This window comes from Ranitomeya variabilis, chromosome 1 (assembly GCF_051348905.1).
Source record: "Ranitomeya variabilis isolate aRanVar5 chromosome 1, aRanVar5.hap1, whole genome shotgun sequence".
Taxonomy (NCBI): Eukaryota; Metazoa; Chordata; class Amphibia; order Anura; family Dendrobatidae; genus Ranitomeya; species Ranitomeya variabilis.
Window position 1 is genome coordinate 517780512 of NC_135232.1, and position 19311 is coordinate 517799822.

The following is a 19311-nucleotide window of genomic DNA, read 5'->3' on the forward strand; positions in this document are numbered from 1 at the left end:
TTGCCACACACACAGCAGGGGAACAGCTGACGTTACTGAACCCCAATAACAGAGGAGGGACTGTTGACTGTGCGTACAGCACTACCAGGCAACAACTAGCGGTGTTGGAGCCCTGGGACAGGAGGGGGAGGTGGAGGTGGAGGAGATAGGAGGGATTGCCACACACACAGCAGGGGAACAGCTGACGTTACTGAACCCCAATAACAGAGGAGGGACTGTTGACTGTGCGTACAGCACTACCAGGCAACAACTAGCGGTGTTGGAGCCCAGGGAAAGGAGGGGGAGGGGGAGGTGGAGGAGGTAGGAGGGACTGCCACACACACAGCAGGGGAACAGCTGACGTTACTGAACCCCAATAACAGAGGAGGGACTGTTGGGACTGTGCGTACAGCACTACCAGGCAACAACTAGCGGTGTTGAAGCCCAGGGACTGGAGGGGGAGGTGGAGGTGGAGGAGATAGGAGGGATTGCCACACACACAGCAGGGGAACAGCTGACGTTACTGAACCCCAATAACAGAGGAGGGACTGTTGACTGTGCGTACAGCACTACCAGGCAACAACTAGCGGTGTTGGAGCCCAGGGACAGGAGGGGGAGGTGGAGGTGGAGGAGATAGGAGGGATTGCCACACACACAGCAGGGGAACAGCTGACGTTACTGAACCCCAATAACAGAGGAGGGACTGTTGACTGTGCGTACAGCACTACCAGGCAACAACTAGCGGTGTTGGAGCCCAGGGAAAGGAGGGGGAGGGGGAGGTGGAGGAGGTAGGAGGGACTGCCACACACACAGCAGGGGAACAGCTGACGTTACTGAACCCCAATAACAGAGGAGGGACTGTTGGGACTGTGCGTACAGCACTACCAGGCAACAACTAGCGGTGTTGGAGCCCAGGGAAAGGAGGGGGAGGTGGTAGGAGGGATTGCCACACACACAGCAGGGGAACGGCTGACGTTACTGAACCCCAATAACAGAGGAGGGACTGTTGGGACTGTGCGTACAGCACTACCAGGCAACAACTAGCGGTGTTGGAGCCCAGGGAAAGGAGGGGGAGGTGGAGGTGGAGGAGGTAGGAGGGATTGCCACACACACAGCAGGGGAACAGCTGACATTACTGAACCCCAATAACAGAGGAGGGACTGTTGGGACTGTGCGTACAGCACTACCAGGCAACAACTAGCGGTATTGGAGCCCAGGGAAAGGAGGGGGAGGTGGAGGTGGAGGAGGTAGGAGGGATTGCCACACACACAGCAGGGGAACAGCTGACGTTACTGAACCCCAATAACAGAGGAGGGACTGTGCGTACAGCACTACCAGGCAACAACTAGCGGTGTTGGAGCACAGGGAAAGGAGGGGGAGGTGGAGGGGGAGGAGGTAGGAGGGATTGCCACACACACAGCAGGGGAACAGCTGACGTTACTGAACCCCAATAACAGAGGAGGGACTGTTGGGACCGTGCGTACAGCACTACCAGGCAACAACTAGCGGTGTTGGAGCCCAGGGAAAGGAGGGGGAGGTGGAGGTGGAGGAGATAGGAGGGATTGCCACACACACAGCAGGGGAACAGCTGACGTTACTGAACCCCAATAACAGAGGAGGGACTGTTGGGACTGTGCGTACAGCACTACCAGGCAACAACTAGCGGTGTTGGAGCCCAGGGAAAGGAGGGGGAGGTGGAGGTGTAGGAGGTAGGAGGGATTGCCACACACACAGCAGGGGAACAGCTGACGTTACTGAACCCCAATAACAGAGGAGGGACTGTTGGGACTGTGCGTACAGCACTACCAGGCAACAACTAGCGGTGTTGGAGCCCAGGGAAAGGAGGGGGAGGTGGAGGTGGAGGAGGTAGGAGGGATTGCCACACACACAGCAGGGGAACAGCTGACGTTACTGAACCCCAATAACAGAGGAGGGACTGTGCGTACAGCACTACCAGGCAACAACTAGCGGTGTTGGAGCACAGGGAAAGGAGGGGGAGGTGGAGGTGGAGGAGGTAGGAGGGATTGCCACACACACAGCAGGGGAACAGCTGACGTTACTGAACCCCAATAACAGAGGAGGGACTGTTGGGACCGTGCGTACAGCACTACCAGGCAACAACTAGCGGTGTTGGAGCCCAGGGAAAGGAGGGGGAGGTGGAGGTGGAGGAGGTAGGAGGGATTGCCACACACACAGCAGGGGAACAGCTGACGTTACTGAACCCCAATAACAGAGGAGGGACTGTTGGGACTGTGCGTACAGCACTACCAGGCAACAACTAGCGGTGTTGGAGCCCAGGGAAAGGAGGGGGAGGTGGAGGTGGAGGAGGTAGGAGGGATTGCCACACACACAGCAGGGGAACAGCTGATGTTACTGAACCCCAATAACAGAGGAGGGACTGTTGGGACTGTGCGTACAGCACTACCAGGCAACAACTAGCGGTGTTGGAGTCCAGGGACAGGAGGGGGAGGTGGAGGTGGAGGAGATAGGAGGGATTGCCACACACACAGTAGGGGAACAGCTGACGTTACTGAACCCCAATAACAGAGGAGGGACTGTTGACTGTGCGTACAGCACTACCAGGCAACAACTAGCGGTGTTGGAGCCCAGGGACAGGAGGGGGAGGTGGAGGTGGAGGAGATAGGAGGGATTGCCACACACACAGCAGGGGAACAGCTGACGTTACTGAACCCCAATAACAGAGGAGGGACTGTTGACTGTGCGTACAGCACTACCAGGCAACAACTAGCGGTGTTGGAGCCCAGGGAAAGGAGGGGGAGGTGGAGGTGGAGGAGGTAGGAGGGATTGCCACACACACAGCAGGGGAACAGCTGACGTTACTGAACCCCAATAACAGAGGAGGGACTGTTGACTGTGCGTACAGCACTACCAGGCAACAACTAGCGGTGTTGGAGCCCAGGGAAAGAAGGGGGAGGTGGAGGTGGAGGAGGTAGGAGGGATTGCCACACACACAGCAGGGGAACAGCTGACGTTACTGAACCCCAATAACAGAGGAGGGACTGTGCGTACAGCACTACCAGGCAACAACTAGCGGTGTTGGAGCCCAGGGAAAGGAGGGGGAGGTGGAGGTGGAGGAGGTAGGAGGGATTGCCACACACACAGCAGGGGAACAGCTGACGTTACTGAACCCCAATAAGAGAGGAGGGACTGTTGGGACCGTGCGTACAGCACTACCAGGCAACAACTAGCGGTGTTGGAGCCCAGGGAAAGGAGGGGGAGGTGGAGGTGGAGGAGGTAGGAGGGATTGCCACACACACAGCAGGGGAACAGCTGACGTTACTGAACCCCAATAACAGAGGAGGGACTGTTGGGACTGTGCGTACAGCACTACCAGGCAACAACTAGCGGTGTTGGAGCCCAGGGAAAGGAGGGGGAGGTGGAGGTGGAGGAGGTAGGAGGGATTGCCACACACACAGCAGGGGAACAGCTGACGTTACTGAACCCCAATAACAGAGGAGGGACTGTTGGGACTGTGCGTACAGCACTACCAGGCAACAACTAGCGGTGTTGGAGCCCAGGGACAGGAGGGGGAGGTGGAGGTGGAGGAGATAGGAGGGATTGCCACACACACAGCAGGGGAACAGCTGACGTTACTGAACCCTAATAACAGAGGAGGGACTGTTGACTGTGCGTACAGCACTACCAGGCAACAACTAGCGGTGTTGGAGCCCAGGGACAGGAGGGGGAGGTGGAGGTGGAGGAGATAGGAGGGATTGCCACACACACAGCAGGGGAACAGCTGACGTTACTGAACCCCAATAACAGAGGAGGGACTGTTGACTGTGCGTACAGCACTACCAGGCAACAACTAGCGGTGTTGGAGCCCAGGGAAAGGAGGGGGAGGTGGAGGTGGAGGAGGTAGGAGAGATTGCCACACACACAGCAGGGGAACAGCTGACGTTACTGAACCCCAATAACAGAGGAGGGACTGTTGGGACTGTGCGTACAGCACTACCAGGCAACAACTAGCGGTGTTGGAGCCCAGGGAAAGGAGGGGGAGGTGGAGGTGGAGGAGGTAGGAGGGATTGCCACACACACAGCAGGGGAACAGCTGACGTTACTGAACCCCAATAACAGAGGAGGGACTGTTGACTGTGCGTACAGCACTACCAGGCAACAACTAGCGGTGTTGGAGCCCAGGGACAGGAGGGGGAGGTGGAGGTGGAGGAGATAGGAGGGATTGCCACACACACAGCAGGGGAACAGCTGACGTTACTGAACCCCAATAACAGAGGAGGGACTGTTGACTGTGCGTACAGCACTACCAGGCAACAACTAGCGGTGTTGGAGCCCAGGGAAAGGAGGGGGAGGTGGAGGTGGAGGAGGTAGGAGGGATTGCCACACACACAGCAGGGGAACAGCTGACGTTACTGAACCCCAATAACAGAGGAGGGACTGTTGACTGTGCGTACAGCACTACCAGGCAACAACTAGCGGTGTTGGAGCCCAGGGACAGGAGGAGAAGCATAGGAACACAATGTAGGCCGAAGCCTGATTGGAGAAAGTCGAAAGGGAACCTTTAACACCCCCCCCCCCAAGGCGTTTGTAGCTGAAAGAGCCAGCTTGTGCAGCAAAAAAGATGCAAAAGGAAAAGGTGGCTCTTTTCATGATGCTCCTTGCAAACACAGAACTAAACACTTATAAAATGTGTCCCCTGATACCGTGAGACCGTCCCGGAGGTGGGACTTTCCTTCGTAATATGACGCAGCACAGCCGTCATTCCTACCTCCTTGGCGCCGTTCCACGGCTCCTCAGCGTTGTTTGATTCCGTCCCGGAGCCTGCGCTGTTATGTTATCCCTTGGCCAGGCACACTTAGCGCTGCCCATCTTCTGACATCATTTGGTGTCAGGCTGGCTGCGCCTGTGCGGCCGCGCTGGCCGAGAGCCCGCCTCGCAGTGTCGTCTAATGTAATCCCACCGCGGGCCTGGGATCCGTGGCCATGCGCAGTGCATATCCTCGCCTCTCACTCCCCTCCCTATGGCTTCTTCAGACTGTGCGGTGTCACGGCCGTGGCATGCTATTAGGGACCAGCTGACACCGCACAGTCTGAAGAAGCCGTAGGGAGATGAGTGAGAGGTGGAGGTTCAGATATGCACTGCGCATGTCCATGGATCTCAGGCCCCCAGTGGGATGAAATCAGAAGACACTGCGAGGCGGGCTCTCGGCTAGCGCGGCCGCACAGGCGCAGCCATCCTGACACCAAATGATGTCAGAAGATGGGCAGCGCTAAGTGTGCCTGGCCAAGGGATAACATAACAGCGCAGGCTCCGGGACGGAATCAAACAACGCTGAGGAGCCGGGGCACGGCGCCAAGGGGGTAGGAATGACGGCTGTGCTGCGTCATATTACGAAGGAAAGTCCCACCTCCGGGACGGTTTTACGGTATCAGTGGACACATTTTATAAGTGTTAAGTTCTGCGTGTGCAAGGAGCTAAACAAAAATATCTACCTTTTCCTTGTGCAGCATTACTGCTGCACAAGGTGGCTCTTTCAGTAACAAACGCCTTGGGGGGGGGGGACAGGTTCCCTTACATTTCAGTTGTTGTGTCAGCGTGGCGGTCGCAGGACACATTGCCGGCTACACAGCTGGGGATCAGCTGACGTTACTGAAACCCAATAACACTGGGTCGTATGTTTTGACTGTGCAGACGGCACTTCTGAGCCTCAACTGGCGGTGTTGGAGCCCAGGAATTTAAGTTCAGGTGGTAGAAAGATGAACACAACAGGAGACCTGGATACTGTAGACAGTCACCTAATTATTTAATCAGGAAGAGGAGTGGCAAATTCCTGCGAGATCCAGGCCTTGTTCATTTTCAGGAAAGTAAGCCAGTCAACGTTATCGGAGGATAGTCGCATGCGACGGTCAGTTAGTACACCACCTGCAGCACTAAAGACACGTTCCGAAAATACACTGGCCGCAGGGCAAGACAGCACCTCCAATGCATACTGGCTTAGCTCTGGCCATGTATCCAGCTTTGAGACCTAAAACTTGAAAGGGGAAGAGCCGTCTGGGAGTACAGCAAGAGGGCAAGACATGTAGTCTGTCACCATCTGACGGAACCGTTGCCTCCTGCTGACTGGAGCCGTCTGTGATGGTGTAGACTTTTGTGGCGGGCACAGAAAACTGTGCCACAGTTGGGCCATACTGGTCTTGCCTTGGGCAGAGGCACTGCTTCTGCTCCCTCTTTGTGCAGAGCCTCCACCACTGCCTGGACGCACTGAGCTGCTTTGGAATGCACTAGCAGCACTTCTCTCACTTGGAATGGAGAAGATGATGGAATTCACCAGTGTGTCTTGGTACTCCCGCATTTTTCGCTCCCGGTTCAACGGTGTGATGAGGCTTTCTACGTTGTCCTGGTAGCGAGGATCGAGGAGGGTGAACACCCAATAATCAGACATGTTGAGAATGTGGGCGATGCGGCGGTCGTTTCTCAGGCACTGCAGCATGTAATCCACCATGTGCTGCAGACTGCCAACTGCCCAAGAAACGCTGTCCCCTGCTGGAGGCGTGATCTCTGCCCGCTCGTCATCACCCCACCCTCGCTGTACACACTGAGTACTGGACAATTGTGTAACTCCCTCCTCTGGACGGATGTCTTCCTCCTCCATTGACTCCTCCTCATCCTCCTCACAAACTGTCCCCTACCTACGCGTTTGTGAGGAACCACGTGGCGCTGACTGTCCAGAAGATGATGGAAATGATGAATCCTCATCCTCCACCTCTTCCACAACATCATCCCTTAGCGCTTGCAGTGATTTTTCAAGCAGGCAGATAAGGGGGACAGTCATGCTGACTAGTGCATCATCTGCACTCGCCATCCGCGTGGAATAATCAAAGGGACGCAAAACCTGGCAGACGTCATTCATAGTGGCCCACTCTGTGGTTGTGAAGTCTGTACGGCGCTGACTGCGACTTCTTTGTGCCTGAAGCAGCTGGTACTCCATTACAGCTTGCTGCTGCTCACACAACCGCTCCAACATATGTAACGTGGAATTCCACCTGGTAGGTAGGTCACATATGATGCGATGTTCCGGCAGGCGGTGTCGGCGCTGCAGAGCCGCAATGCGCGCTTTTGCCGTGCTGGAACGCCGCAAGTGAGCACACTCTAGGCGGACCTTGTGCAGCAGTGCATCAAGATCCGGATAGTCCCTCAAAAAGCTCTGCACGACCAAATTGAGCACATGTGCCAGACATGGGATGTGAGTGAGGTTGCCGAGGCCCAGAGCTGCCACCAGATTTCGGCCATTATCACACACTACCATGCCTGGCTGGAGATTCGCTGGCACAAACCACACATCGCTCTCCTGCTTGATGGCATTCCAGAGCTCCTGCGCTGTGTGGCTACGATTCCCCAAAAAAATTAATTTCAACACGGCCTGTTGACGTTTGGCCACGGCTGTGCTCATGTCGGTCGTAACAGGTACACGTTCATCACGGGTCCATGTGGAGGTGGACTGTGACGGCTCCTGCAGCGATGATTCTGAGGAACTGGTGTAAGAGGAGGAGTCAATGCGTACAGAATGGATTCCTGCAATCCTTGGAGTGGGCAGGACACGTCCTGCGCCACTCGCACGGTCTGTACCCGGCTCAACGACATTAACCCAATGGGCAGTGAGGGACAGGTTTCGCCCCTGTCCATGTTGACTGGTCCACGCATCGGTGGTGAGGTGGACCTTGCTACTGACGGCGTTCAGTAGCGCGTGTTTTATGTGTCCCTCCACATGCTTGTGCAGGGCAGGGACGGCTTGCCTGCTGAAGTAAAAGCGGCTGGGCACATTGTACTGTGGGACTGCCAATGACATCAAGTCACGGAAGCTGTCAGTCTCCACCAGCCTGAATGACAGCATTTCCAGTGAAAGAAGTTTGGCAATGCCTGCAGTCAGAGCCTGTGCTCGTGGGTGGTTTGACGAGAAAGGCCGCCTTTTCTCCTGTGCCTGTACTACCGATGGCTGTAGAGTGGGCTGGGAGTGTGTGGATGACTGGGAAAGTGGTGCTGCGGGTGGAATTACAGCGGGTCTCTGGACAACAGGGCCAGAGGTTCTTCCACGGCGATCCTGGGAGGAAGCCGAACCAGCTGCGTGTGAGCTAGAGGAAGAGGCAACACGAGCTGAAGTGGTGGTAGCTGCCGCTGTTGGTTGGCCTAGCTCTTCAGTGTGTTTTTCTAACTCCGCCGGGTGCCTGTTGCGCACATGTTTCCACATGTTGGAGGTATTGAGGTTGCTGACATTTTTCCCTCTTTTGACTTTTTGATGACACACCTTGCATCTGACATAGCAAATGTCATCTGCAACTGTGTCAAAAAAGGACCAGGCACTGCAAGTCTTGGGAGCGCCCTTTTTGGCTTTTGGAAGAGACATGCTCCTAACGGGTGCCAAAGCGGAGGCTGCAGGATCCGCAGTCTTCCCCCTCCCTCTCCCTCTTTGGGCCGTACGGGGAATCTCTTCCTCAGAGCTGCTCCCACCACCTTCCTGTCCCTCACGCCAAGATGGGTCAAGGACCTCATCATCTACACTACCCTCTGCCCCCAACTGCTCCTCCTGGGTAGTCTCAGCAGCAGAGCACGCACCAGTAAGTGGCACCTGAGTGTCATCATCAGCTGATGCGGCCTGCGATGTGGTGACCGGAGCCACTGGCCCACCCGCCTCTTCAGAGGAAGAGAGAAAAAGCTGTTGGGCATCACTGCACCCTGCCTCTTCTTCCATTTCTCCAATGCTGCTTGGCTGGCCCCCTGTTTCCAAGCCAAGAGATTCAGAGAACAGAAGTAGAGACGGCTCCTGTCCTGGGCTCTCTGTCTGCCTGGGCAATTTGGCAGGTGGTGAAGAGACAGATGGCTGCTCTCCAGTGCTCTGTGTCTGAGAGGATGTGGCACTAATTGAAGTTGATGCATTAGCTGCCATCCATCCGACAACGGCTTCAATTTGTTCTTCACGCAGCAGCGGTGTACGGCGCTCTGACACAAAGCTGCGCATGAACGACTGTTGCCTGGTGAATGTGGGTGCTGATGAGTCACCGGTGCCCGCAGCAGGCACAGAATCCCCACGTCCCCTCCCTGCTCCGCGCCCACGCCCACGTGCCTTACTCACTGCCTTCTTCATCTTGGTTGACTGATAAAGATAAGCAGAAAAGTACTAACGGCTTTGTGTGCTTATTCCTGAGCAACTCCTCCTAACAGGTATAAGAAACACTAATTTTCTAAAGTGTGGACTAGACTTTAATATGAGCTAATGTGGCCTACACAAATGTAAAGTGGTGTAACTGGTGTGTTTGGTGAACTTTATTATTTATTTATTTTTTGGGGGCTGAACTGACAACGGATAGAGCTGCAGTCACACGGAGACCGTGCAGACAGCCGTAAACGGCGCTGCAAGGCCCAAAAACCCTCCTCTACGTTATCCTATGTAGTGTTTTTCCACAAGTTAGCTGGAGACGGGTGGAAAGACACTAATAGGAATTTTTTGAAAAAATGTGCAGCAGCCTGCACTACTTAAAACAAAATGAAAATTGATTTGGCGGTATGACGCAGTGAACAACCCTGAGCTGGAGACAACCAGGCTACGGCTGCTCACAGACTACAGGGCGAGCTGCAGTCACACGGAGACCGTGCAGACAGCCGTAAACGGCGCTGCAAGGCCCAAAAACCCTCCTCTACGTTATCCTATGTAGTGTTTTTCCACAAATTAGCTGGAGACGGGTGGAAAGACACTAATAGGAATTTTTTGAAAAAATGTGCAGCAGCCTGCACTACTTAAAACAAAATGAAAATTGATTTGGCGGTATGACGCAGTGAACAACCCTGAGCTGGAGACAACCAGGCTACGGCTGCTCACAGACTACAGGGCGAGCTGCAGTCACACGGAGACCGTGCAGACAGCCGTAAACGGCGCTGCAAGGCCCAAAAACCCTCCTCTACGTTATCCTATGTAGTGTTTTTCCACAAATTAGCTGGAGACGGGTGGAAAGACACTAATAGGAATTTTTTGAAAAAATGTGCAGCAGCCTGCACTACTTAAAACAAAATGAAAATTGATTTGGCGGTATGACGCAGTGAACAACCCTGAGCTGGAGACAACCAGGCTACGGCTGCTCACAGACTACAGGGCGAGCTGCAGTCACACGGAGACCGTGCAGACAGCCGTAAACGGCGCTGCAAGGCCCAAAAACCCTCCTCTACGTTATCCTATGTAGTGTTTTTCCACAAATTAGCTGGAGACGGGTGGAAAGACACTAATAGGATTTTTTTGAATAAATTAGCAGCAGACTACACTACTTGAAAAAAAAAAAAAAAAAAGAACAGTATGAGGCAATGAACCACCCTCCCTGAACTGAATAGAACCAGCTATGGATGGCCTATGTGGCTGCACTCAGACTAGAGAGTGGGCTGCACTCACACACACACACACACACACAGACCTTGCAGATCGCTGTGAAAACAGCGCTACAAGGCAAAAGCAAGGTGAATAGTAGGTGAACACAGTGGTTGCTAAATTAGCCTTTGGAAAGCACAAAGAAGCAAATCGCTATCTCTAAACTGTCCCTCAGTCAGCAAACAGCGTCCTGTCACTAACTGAATTCACAGCAGAGTGATCGCAAAATGGCGCCAGCGACTTTTAAACTGCATCATGACATCATTTCAGCAGCCAATCACAGCCTTGCCAGTAGTTTCATGCCCTCCATGCTAAACAGGATGTGCCCACACTTGGAATCATTCTCATTGGCTGAATTTCTGCATTTTGAATCTTGGAACTTCCGATTCCGGTATCCGATACGCGGCAAGTATCGGAATCCCGGTATCGGAATTCCGATACCGCAAGTATCGGCCGATACCCGATACTTGCGGTATCGGAATGCTCAACACTAGTCAACACACATCCTCATTGTACCATCTTTCTTTCTGACGAGGACTAATGGAGCTGCCCAGGGGCTACAACTGTCTCTGATTACTCCAGCTTCCCTCATCTCTCGTAGCCTACTCTTGGCACATTGGTAGTGAGCGGGAGGTACAGGCCGGTACCTCTATTTAATGGGCGGATGTTCTCCAGTGGGGATATGATGTTGGACCCCTTTTACCTGCTCAAAATCTAGTGGGTGTTTGCTGAATAACCGCTCATACTCATGGACCACCCAGTAAGCCCCATGTTTTTGGTGTGAAGGGGTAGAGTCAGTGCCTACGTGTAAATTCTGGCACCAATCCTCCAACTGTCTTGCAGAGCCATTGTCCTTCGCCTGGTCGGACGGGACCAAGGGTTCTGTTGCTTGTATTGCATTATCACTAAGAGTGAAGAGTTTAGCAAGGGTGGCATATCTGGGTAAATGGACCTCCTTTTCCCCACAATTAAGGATACGTACTGGTACCCTCCCCTTGCGGACATCAACCACCCCTCTGGCTGTCAGGATGGTGGGCCTACTATCTGAATACACAGGTTCTACCAGGGCCTGGTAGTCTTTACCTCTCAGTCCTATTGCTGCCCGACACCAGATTAACATTTCACTCCTGGGGGATATTGCAATGGGATCGGATCACTCACTGTGACATGTCCAACTTCTCCACCAGACAGTTCTACCTGTTGTCTCTGCATCAGGGCTCTGATTTCTTTTTGCAGGACATGCTGCTTACTGGAACAAGCAGTTTCGTCCACCTGTTGTAACAAGACAATAACCTCAGCAAGACAGTTTTCTATGACATTAGTACCTAAGGTCATCATTGGGTTACATTCTCGCCGGTCAATATCTACAATCACTAGTCCTTGGGCCTTCAATTCTACCCACCCCACCTTAATGGTCACCTCCTTGGACTGCACTTGTGGCAAAGGCTGACCATTGCTGGCTAGTATTGTCAAATCAATATCGGGGCCATGGGTAATGTCAGAGTCTGCCCAGTACCATTTGTAAAGAATGTAAGGCATAGTCATCACCTGAGAACCGGTGTCCAGTAAAGCGTTCATCGGGATGCCGTCTATCACAATGGGAAGGACAGGTCATCCTCCGACATACTTGGCTCACCAGCTTTGTGGGCCTGGTCGTCCTACTCCTGGGGGTTGGCCCTCTGCCCCAGGGGTTGCTCATTTAAATGTCAGAACCTTGCATTGTGTCCCGCCTCGTTGTAGCGGCAACAAATGGATCAGTGGGATCCTCTTCTGTCATCGCCAGGGGATATCATCTGGACTGGAAGCCAGCTGGATCTTTCCTTTCGAAGACTCTTGCAGGGACTGCATGGTTTTGGCTAGTGCAGCTATGCTTTTGGTCAGTTCCTGGACCTGGAGGCACAATCCTGTGGAGGGGTCATCATCCAGGGTCTGCGCGTCGGCCTCAACGGGAATCTGATGAAAGGCTGCCATTTCCTGGTGGAATGTAATTGCTGGATGCCTAGGGGCACTGTGCAGCTGGGAATTGATTCATGTAGCACCCAGATGGCCCTGTCTTTGAAGTGTGAAAAGTCCAGGTCAGGTTTTTGCAAGGCCAGGATGCGCAGCTGTGTCCTGTGGGTGTTGGACAGGAGTCCCTCAATAAATTGCTTCTTTAATAATTTGTCCCCATCCTGCACGCTGTTCGGGTCAACCTGATTAATGACCTTCAGTGCCTCCAGGAGATTAAGGGCATAGTCCCGTATGCTATCCTGTGCCCTTTGTTTGCACCCAAAAAACCTCATCTTGATTTCTGCAGCAGTGCAGGTGTCAAAAATGTTTTTCAATTTGGCTAATATCTGCTCCACAGTTCCTTTTCAATATCTGGCCAGGATTTTACTTCCCTTTGTGCTGCTCCAACTAATTGACCAGTTAGGATGCTGACCTTTTGATGTTCTGTCAGGGGATATACTTTAAATAGGCTGCAGAGGTTTTCTTTAAAGTCACTCAGCGTGCGGGACTCCCTGGAATATTGTGGCAGCCAGGCCGCTCCCGGTATACAGGGCATGGATAATGGCATTATGGGGGCCATAGCTGCAGCGGATTTACAGGGACTGTGGGCACCGCGGGGCCTGGTGGCATCATGAGGCCTGCGGCTGCTGCCGCCGCTGGATCTCCTCCCGAATCGGACATATCCCTTTCCTCGTGCAAACCTCAAGCAGGCCTGATGTCCTGTCACCAGAGTCTGCAGCAGTTCCTCCTGCGCTCGGTTCAGTGCTCCTCCTGGGGCTTCGGGTTTCTTCATTTGCGGATCTCTGCATGGCGCCCACTTCCTCTTCGTGCTCTTTTCTCCAGGCTCCGCCCAAAAAGGTATGCCTCCTTCTCCACGCTCCACGTGGCGTGGCAATGGCGGCTCACATACAAATTCAACGCAGTCTATGGCACATAGTACCCGGCGATGCCGGGGCACGAATTCTGTTCGTGACGCCAAGTTAGAACGCCTGCCAGGGCCGTGGGGTACTCGGTACTGGGTCCGGTACTTAAAGGGATGTGTCATGGCGGTGACCTGGTCCATGGCCCTGGGTGCCCAAGAAAAAGGGACGGTCTTTAAAGGGGTTTGTGAAATAATAAAAGTTTGTGACGCCACCTGTGGTACTCAGTCAGGGGTGACCGATGCTGCTTTAAGAGGTCCTCTGGGGTGGTGTTATGGCAGCAGGGATGGTATAGCTTCCTACAGGTGAAGCTGGGTCCCCAGGGCTCCCGATGTGTTTGGCAAGGATGATGTGGTGCCAGAAATAAATGGAGGACACAGGGTTGCAGTCTCTTTACCTGGTTTACTGATGGTAGACAGCCTCAGTCCAGGGTACCAGTAACAGCTGTCGACGGAGTCCAGGCAGCCTGAAAACGAGTGGGATTCCCTTTGCTAGGTCAGATTGGGAGCCTTCCACTATGCGCTAAATAATACTTCCTTGTTGCCGGTGGCTTCTGTCAAGGTCCTCTTTTACTCTTTGTGCTAGGACAGTTCATGCATGGTAGGCAACACGTGCCATTTCATTGGGGCCTCTATCCATGGTGACTCCGGGCTCTGGATGTTGCTGTACCTCATGGTGTAATGTGGGCACATCACTTTCAATTTCCTGCCCTCCGGTTCTGCCATCGGACATGTACACTGTGTTCCAAATTATTATGCACAAAGAGTTTAGGAGTGATAAGGTTAGAATTTTTATGTTTGTCATTTAAACTCATTGATAGTGATGTGTGTCAGGGCTCTTTATATCACTGAAAGCAATTGCAGATACCTGTGCAAATTAGTTTGGCAGGTGTGTCCAAATAAAGGCAAGACTACTTAAGAAGGCTGTTCCACATTATTAAGCAGCCTACATTTTTTGCCAAAATGGGAAAGAAAAAGGAAGTGTCGGCTGCTGAGAAGCAACAAATTGTGGAGTATTTAGGTCAAGGCATGACTACAATCAACATTGCCAAGACACTTCATCGTGATCATTGCACAATCAAGAAGTATGTAGCTGATAACCAGCACACACGTGTGCGTGCTGATAAGGAAAAATTGAGGACTCTTTCCAACAGGCAATTGCGTAAGGTTAAAAGAGCAGCTGCAAAAATGCCTTGTCATAGCAGCAGACAAGTTTTTGAAGCTGCTGGTGCCTCCAACGTCCCCAGAACAACAAGATGCAGGGTCCTTCAGAGGTTTGCAGCTGTGCGTAAGCCATCCTGTCGACCACCTCTATCCACTGCACACAAGCAGAAAAGGCTCCAGTGGGCCAAACGATACATGAAGACTGACTTCCAAACTGTTTTGTTCACCAATGAGTGCCGTGCAACGCTCGATGGTCCAGATGGATGGAGTGGAGGATGGCTGGTTGATGGACACCCCATGAAAACATGGCTAAGGCGCCAACAAGGAGGAGGTGGAGTAATATTTTGGGCTGGAATCATGGGGAGAGAGAGAGATTGTCGGCCCCTTTATGATCCCTGAAGGGGTAAAGATTAACTCCATAATCTATGTGAAGTTTCTAAAACAACACTTCCTGCTATGGTTCAAGAGGAAGAACCGTGCTTTCTGCAGCAAGATCATTTTCATGCATGATAATGCACCGTCTCATGCTGCAAAAAACACATCTGCATCTCTGGCTGCTATGGGCATAAAAGAGGACAAACTTATGGTGTGGCCACCATCTTCCCCTAACCTCAACCCCATTGAGAACCTCTGGAGCATCATCAAAAGGAGTGTCTATGATGGCGGGAGGCAGTTCACATCTAAGCAATAGCTCTGGGAGGGTATTCTGTCCACATGCAAAACAATTGAAGCAGAAACCATCCAAAAACTGACAAATTCAATGGACGAGAGAGTTCACAAGCTTCTTTCAAACAAGGGGTCCTATGTGCAAATGTAACATTACCTAGAATAAAGTTTTCACTTGAAAACTGTTTGATTTCATTTTGTAATAAGCTGATAATGCTTATAACTTCACAATTGACCATTTTTTTGTTCAAAATAAAAAAAAAAGGTTTAAAACTCTGCTGTGCTTAATAATTTGGAACATGCATTTTGAGTGTTTATTTTTTTTCGAAAGATACTGTTTTCATAGGTTGTTTGTTCCAAAACATTGCAATTATACTAGAATAGTAGATGACTGGAAAATAACAATGACTGCAATTCAGATAGGTAATCTAGAGAAAATATGAGGAAATATTATTTGCATAATAATTTGGAACACAGTGTAGTTCCACAAAGCCTCGGGCTCCCGGTGCATGGTTTCTGCGCTTCAGCTTAGAGGGAGCTCAATCGCAGCTCTCCTCTAGCTCCTGACTTCTCATGTGCTCCTTCACTGTTCCTTGTCTGCTCCAGACTAACTAACTCCTCCTCCAGACCAGAATGTATATCTATCTAGGGAAGCTCCTCTGAAACCAGGTTGAGAGCTCCTCCTTCTGGCCTGGAGTCAGAAAGTGTTGCATGTTCAGATTACCTGTCAAAGGGATCCTCCTCGTTTCCAGGCATGGCATCACCCTCCCCGAGAGGAAGGCAATACTACTGTGGTACCTGAACTCCTGGGGTGCCACATAAGCTTTGATAAGGTGCATTTTTCTAATAGTTTGAAAAAGATCATTCTTCAGATCTATCAAATCAAAAGGTTCAGAAAGGTTTTTTCAAAACACTTAGATGATCCAGAGAAAGTTGTCTGTCCGTTAAATTGATGATCTCATAGAATCCGTTATTTTTTCCAGGAGATCTGTTTCATTTTTAAACCTGTTCCTGGTTTTTTTCCCCCTTTTCTTGTACGTCTCCCAAAGGGGTTGAATTATTGACATTAGGTTGATTGTTGTTATTCATGTTTTTGCAGTCTTCTGCTGCACTAGATTCTGAATCGATAGTCCAACCATCTGCATATATTTTTTTCTTTGCAAGCAACTTTGTATTGTGATTTCTTTTGTAGTAGGGACGTTTCTTGTTCCATTTAAAAATTTGTCCTTTATCAAAATCATTTTTATCTCTCAAAAATGTTTCTTTCTTTCTTTTATCTCGATGTGTGTCAATTCTAGTTTATTATCCAGCGTTTTAAAAAAGGACAGTGCTTGGTTATCAGATAAACGCACCTGTAATTCTTGATTGGCTTTATCAAGTTGATTACTCATTTCTTTATATTCCTGTTCCTGATAAAACTAACTGCAAAAGATTTTTAGAGTATCCCAGGTGTATCGATTCCCATTCTTTTTGAAAGGATAGATCATCTTGAAATTGAGAAAATTCTTTTAAAATACATAGACCTCTTGGAACTCGTTTTGATTCCACATATGATTTTAATGAATTGATAGTCCAAAATAGACAAATTTCTGTCTCTGATAGAAACTGAATTTTATTTTCAAGGGTCTTTGCGTTCATCACTTGTAATTCCTCCTGACTGTTGAAGACTGTAAAAAACTCTCTTGCAACCCGCGAATAGTCCATCTTTACTTGATATATGCACTCCAGCATGACCATATTCATCTACCTCCATCATAGAAAAAACAACAACACATGAGCTAATAACACCAAGCCTCGCACTGTTACACAAAATTAGTCTGTAGTTCACAAGGTATTTTGAATAGCGGAACCAGTGTTTGCTGTGTTAAATCCCTTTGTATGAAGCAGGTGAGCCTGATAATAGAGCTTTCAGTCAGTCTATATGCCTGGATAATCGGTGCTCAGAATGTAACAACATAGAATCTTGAACATATAAGAAAAGTATGTGGCACTCACCATGGCAGATAGTAGAGAAGTCCTGTATTGCATGACTTTCATCTTAAATGGCCGGGTGCAAAGGTGTACAGAGGTGTGCGGGGAGAGGGAGAACAGGACGACGGATGTTTTGCGTTTCCATGCTTCAAGGCGTCCAGGTGAGCAATTAATTAGAAAGTGCTCCCTTTTCTCCCCTGCTCACGTTGATCGCCGGCAGAGCAGGGGAGAATGATGAGAGCTGTCTTCAGCACCCAGCAGCAGGGAACAGCGCTAACTGTACTGTTGCTTCCCTGGCGCCAGTACTATGGTACTGATGCGGCACATGGTTGCCACACGTATCTCCGGTACTTGTTTTTCCGATACCATAAATATCAAGACGTGTGAAACAGGTCTAAGGCTACGTTCACATTTGCGTTCGGCGCCGCAGATTCGGGCGCTGCAGCGTCACTGCATGCGTCATGCGCCCCTATATTTAACATGGGGGCGCATGGACATGCGTTGCACTTGCGTTTTGTGACGCATGCGTCGCTGTGGTGCATGCGTCAGGGCGCAGAGGACGCAGCAAGTTGCAGTTTTTTCTGCGCCCAAAACCATGCAAAAGTGGACGCATTCGTCACAAAACGCTGCGTTGTGCATGTGTTCACATTTGCGTTGTGCGTTGCGTCGCCGGCGCTGCGGCGCACAACGCAAATGTGAACGTAGTCTTAGTTAAACCCAATGACGTAAATTAGGTTGCTCAAGAAAAGGATCTGGCAGGACCTGTTTTGGCTCTGTTATTTGTGGAAGATTTGTGTGACTCATGCCTAGTATTAATTCACACCATCAGGTTAACTCAGTAACTGATGCATGTAACCAAACTGTGCTGGCATTGTCTTTAGAAAATTTCTTTTTTTAACAGATATTGTTTGCTTGTTTGCTTTATTTCCTGCAGACTGAGAAAAAATTTGAAATCTTTAATCATTGTCCACCCTTCTTGGTTCATCAGGACTGTATTGGCAATCTCCAGACCATTTATAAGGTATCATTTTTTATTAATTATCTTCAGAAGCCAGTCATATTGTACAAGTACAGTATGTTCATGCTTTATTTTTATGTTGACTTTTATTGGCTGAAAAACCACATCTGAATGATAAAACAAATGTTTTTTAACCTGGGTTTTGATGCTTTTTCTTTGTTGTGGCTTTTTTATGCTTTTTATAATTATATTTTGGCGTGTATCTAGGGTAAGTTCACACAGGGCGTTTTTGCTGCATTTTTTTCTGCAGCAAAACCTGATCATCTTGGAAGGAGAAAAGCTGCACCAAAAACGCAGGTTTAGGTGCGTTTTTTGGTGCGTTTTTTTCCTTGTTTTTGGTGCGTTTTTTTCATGCATTTTTTTTCTCTTTGTGCATGCCAATAAAGTTGAGTGCACACAGAGAAAAAAAAACAACTTCCTGTAGATAGAGTGAATAGATTGATAGAATAGACAGAATGAATAGATAGATTGATAGAATAGATAGAATGAATGAATAGATGGATTGATAGAATAGAATGAATAGAATGAATAGATTAATAGAATAGATAGAATAGATAGATTACCTGCGGTAACCTCTTCACTGGCATTTTGCTACGGTGCAGAGGTTACCTCAGGTCAGGCAGTGAGGGAGCGCAGGCTCAATGACGTCACCACTAGTTACTGAGCCTGCGCCTGCTGCGTCTCATTCATTCCCCAGTAGCTTACAGCCAGGAGCGGCCGCATTAGCAGCGCTCCTGGTGGTAAGCTTTATCTCCCCCAGATACTGCGAGGGACACTCATTATATTGGACTGCGTCGGATCAGGGAGTATACTTTTGGTGTATTATTTTTTTTTTAATTTCAGAAGATCGATAGCTTCGCTTGGAATGGCAAAATAATAAAATGATAAAACTGTGGTGTTTTATTTCACTAAAATACTTTTTTATGCATTTGTGTGTGTTTATTTAACCCTTTAATTACTATAGGATTAGTAATGGATAGGTGTCTTATAGTGATGAGCTAATAGCATTGTTGCTCAGGTGGTCTCCGAGTATTTATTAGTGCTCAGAGGTTTAGTTTTCTTCGCCTCAGCTGCATGATTTACGGCTGCTAGACAGGCTGAATACATGTGAGGAATGCCTGTTTGTTAGGGAATTCCCACATGTATTCAGGCTGTCCAGCAGTCGTAAATCATGCAGCTGAGGGACGAAAACTAAATCTCTGAGCACTAACAAATACT

General features: G+C 50.2%; 1 protein-coding gene across 2 annotated transcripts in view; it reads left to right on the plus strand.

Annotated features, from left to right (window-relative positions):
• ATCAY (ATCAY kinesin light chain interacting caytaxin) overlaps nucleotides 1-19311 on the plus strand; it is a 336717-nt gene that overhangs the window by 199961 nt on the left and 117445 nt on the right. For both annotated transcript variants that reach the window (XM_077253872.1, XM_077253882.1), the window contains exon 8: nucleotides 18010-18096. In XM_077253872.1, coding sequence (XP_077109987.1) covers nucleotides 18010-18096 — 87 coding nt within the window. The remainder of the gene's footprint in view (nucleotides 1-18009; nucleotides 18097-19311) is intronic.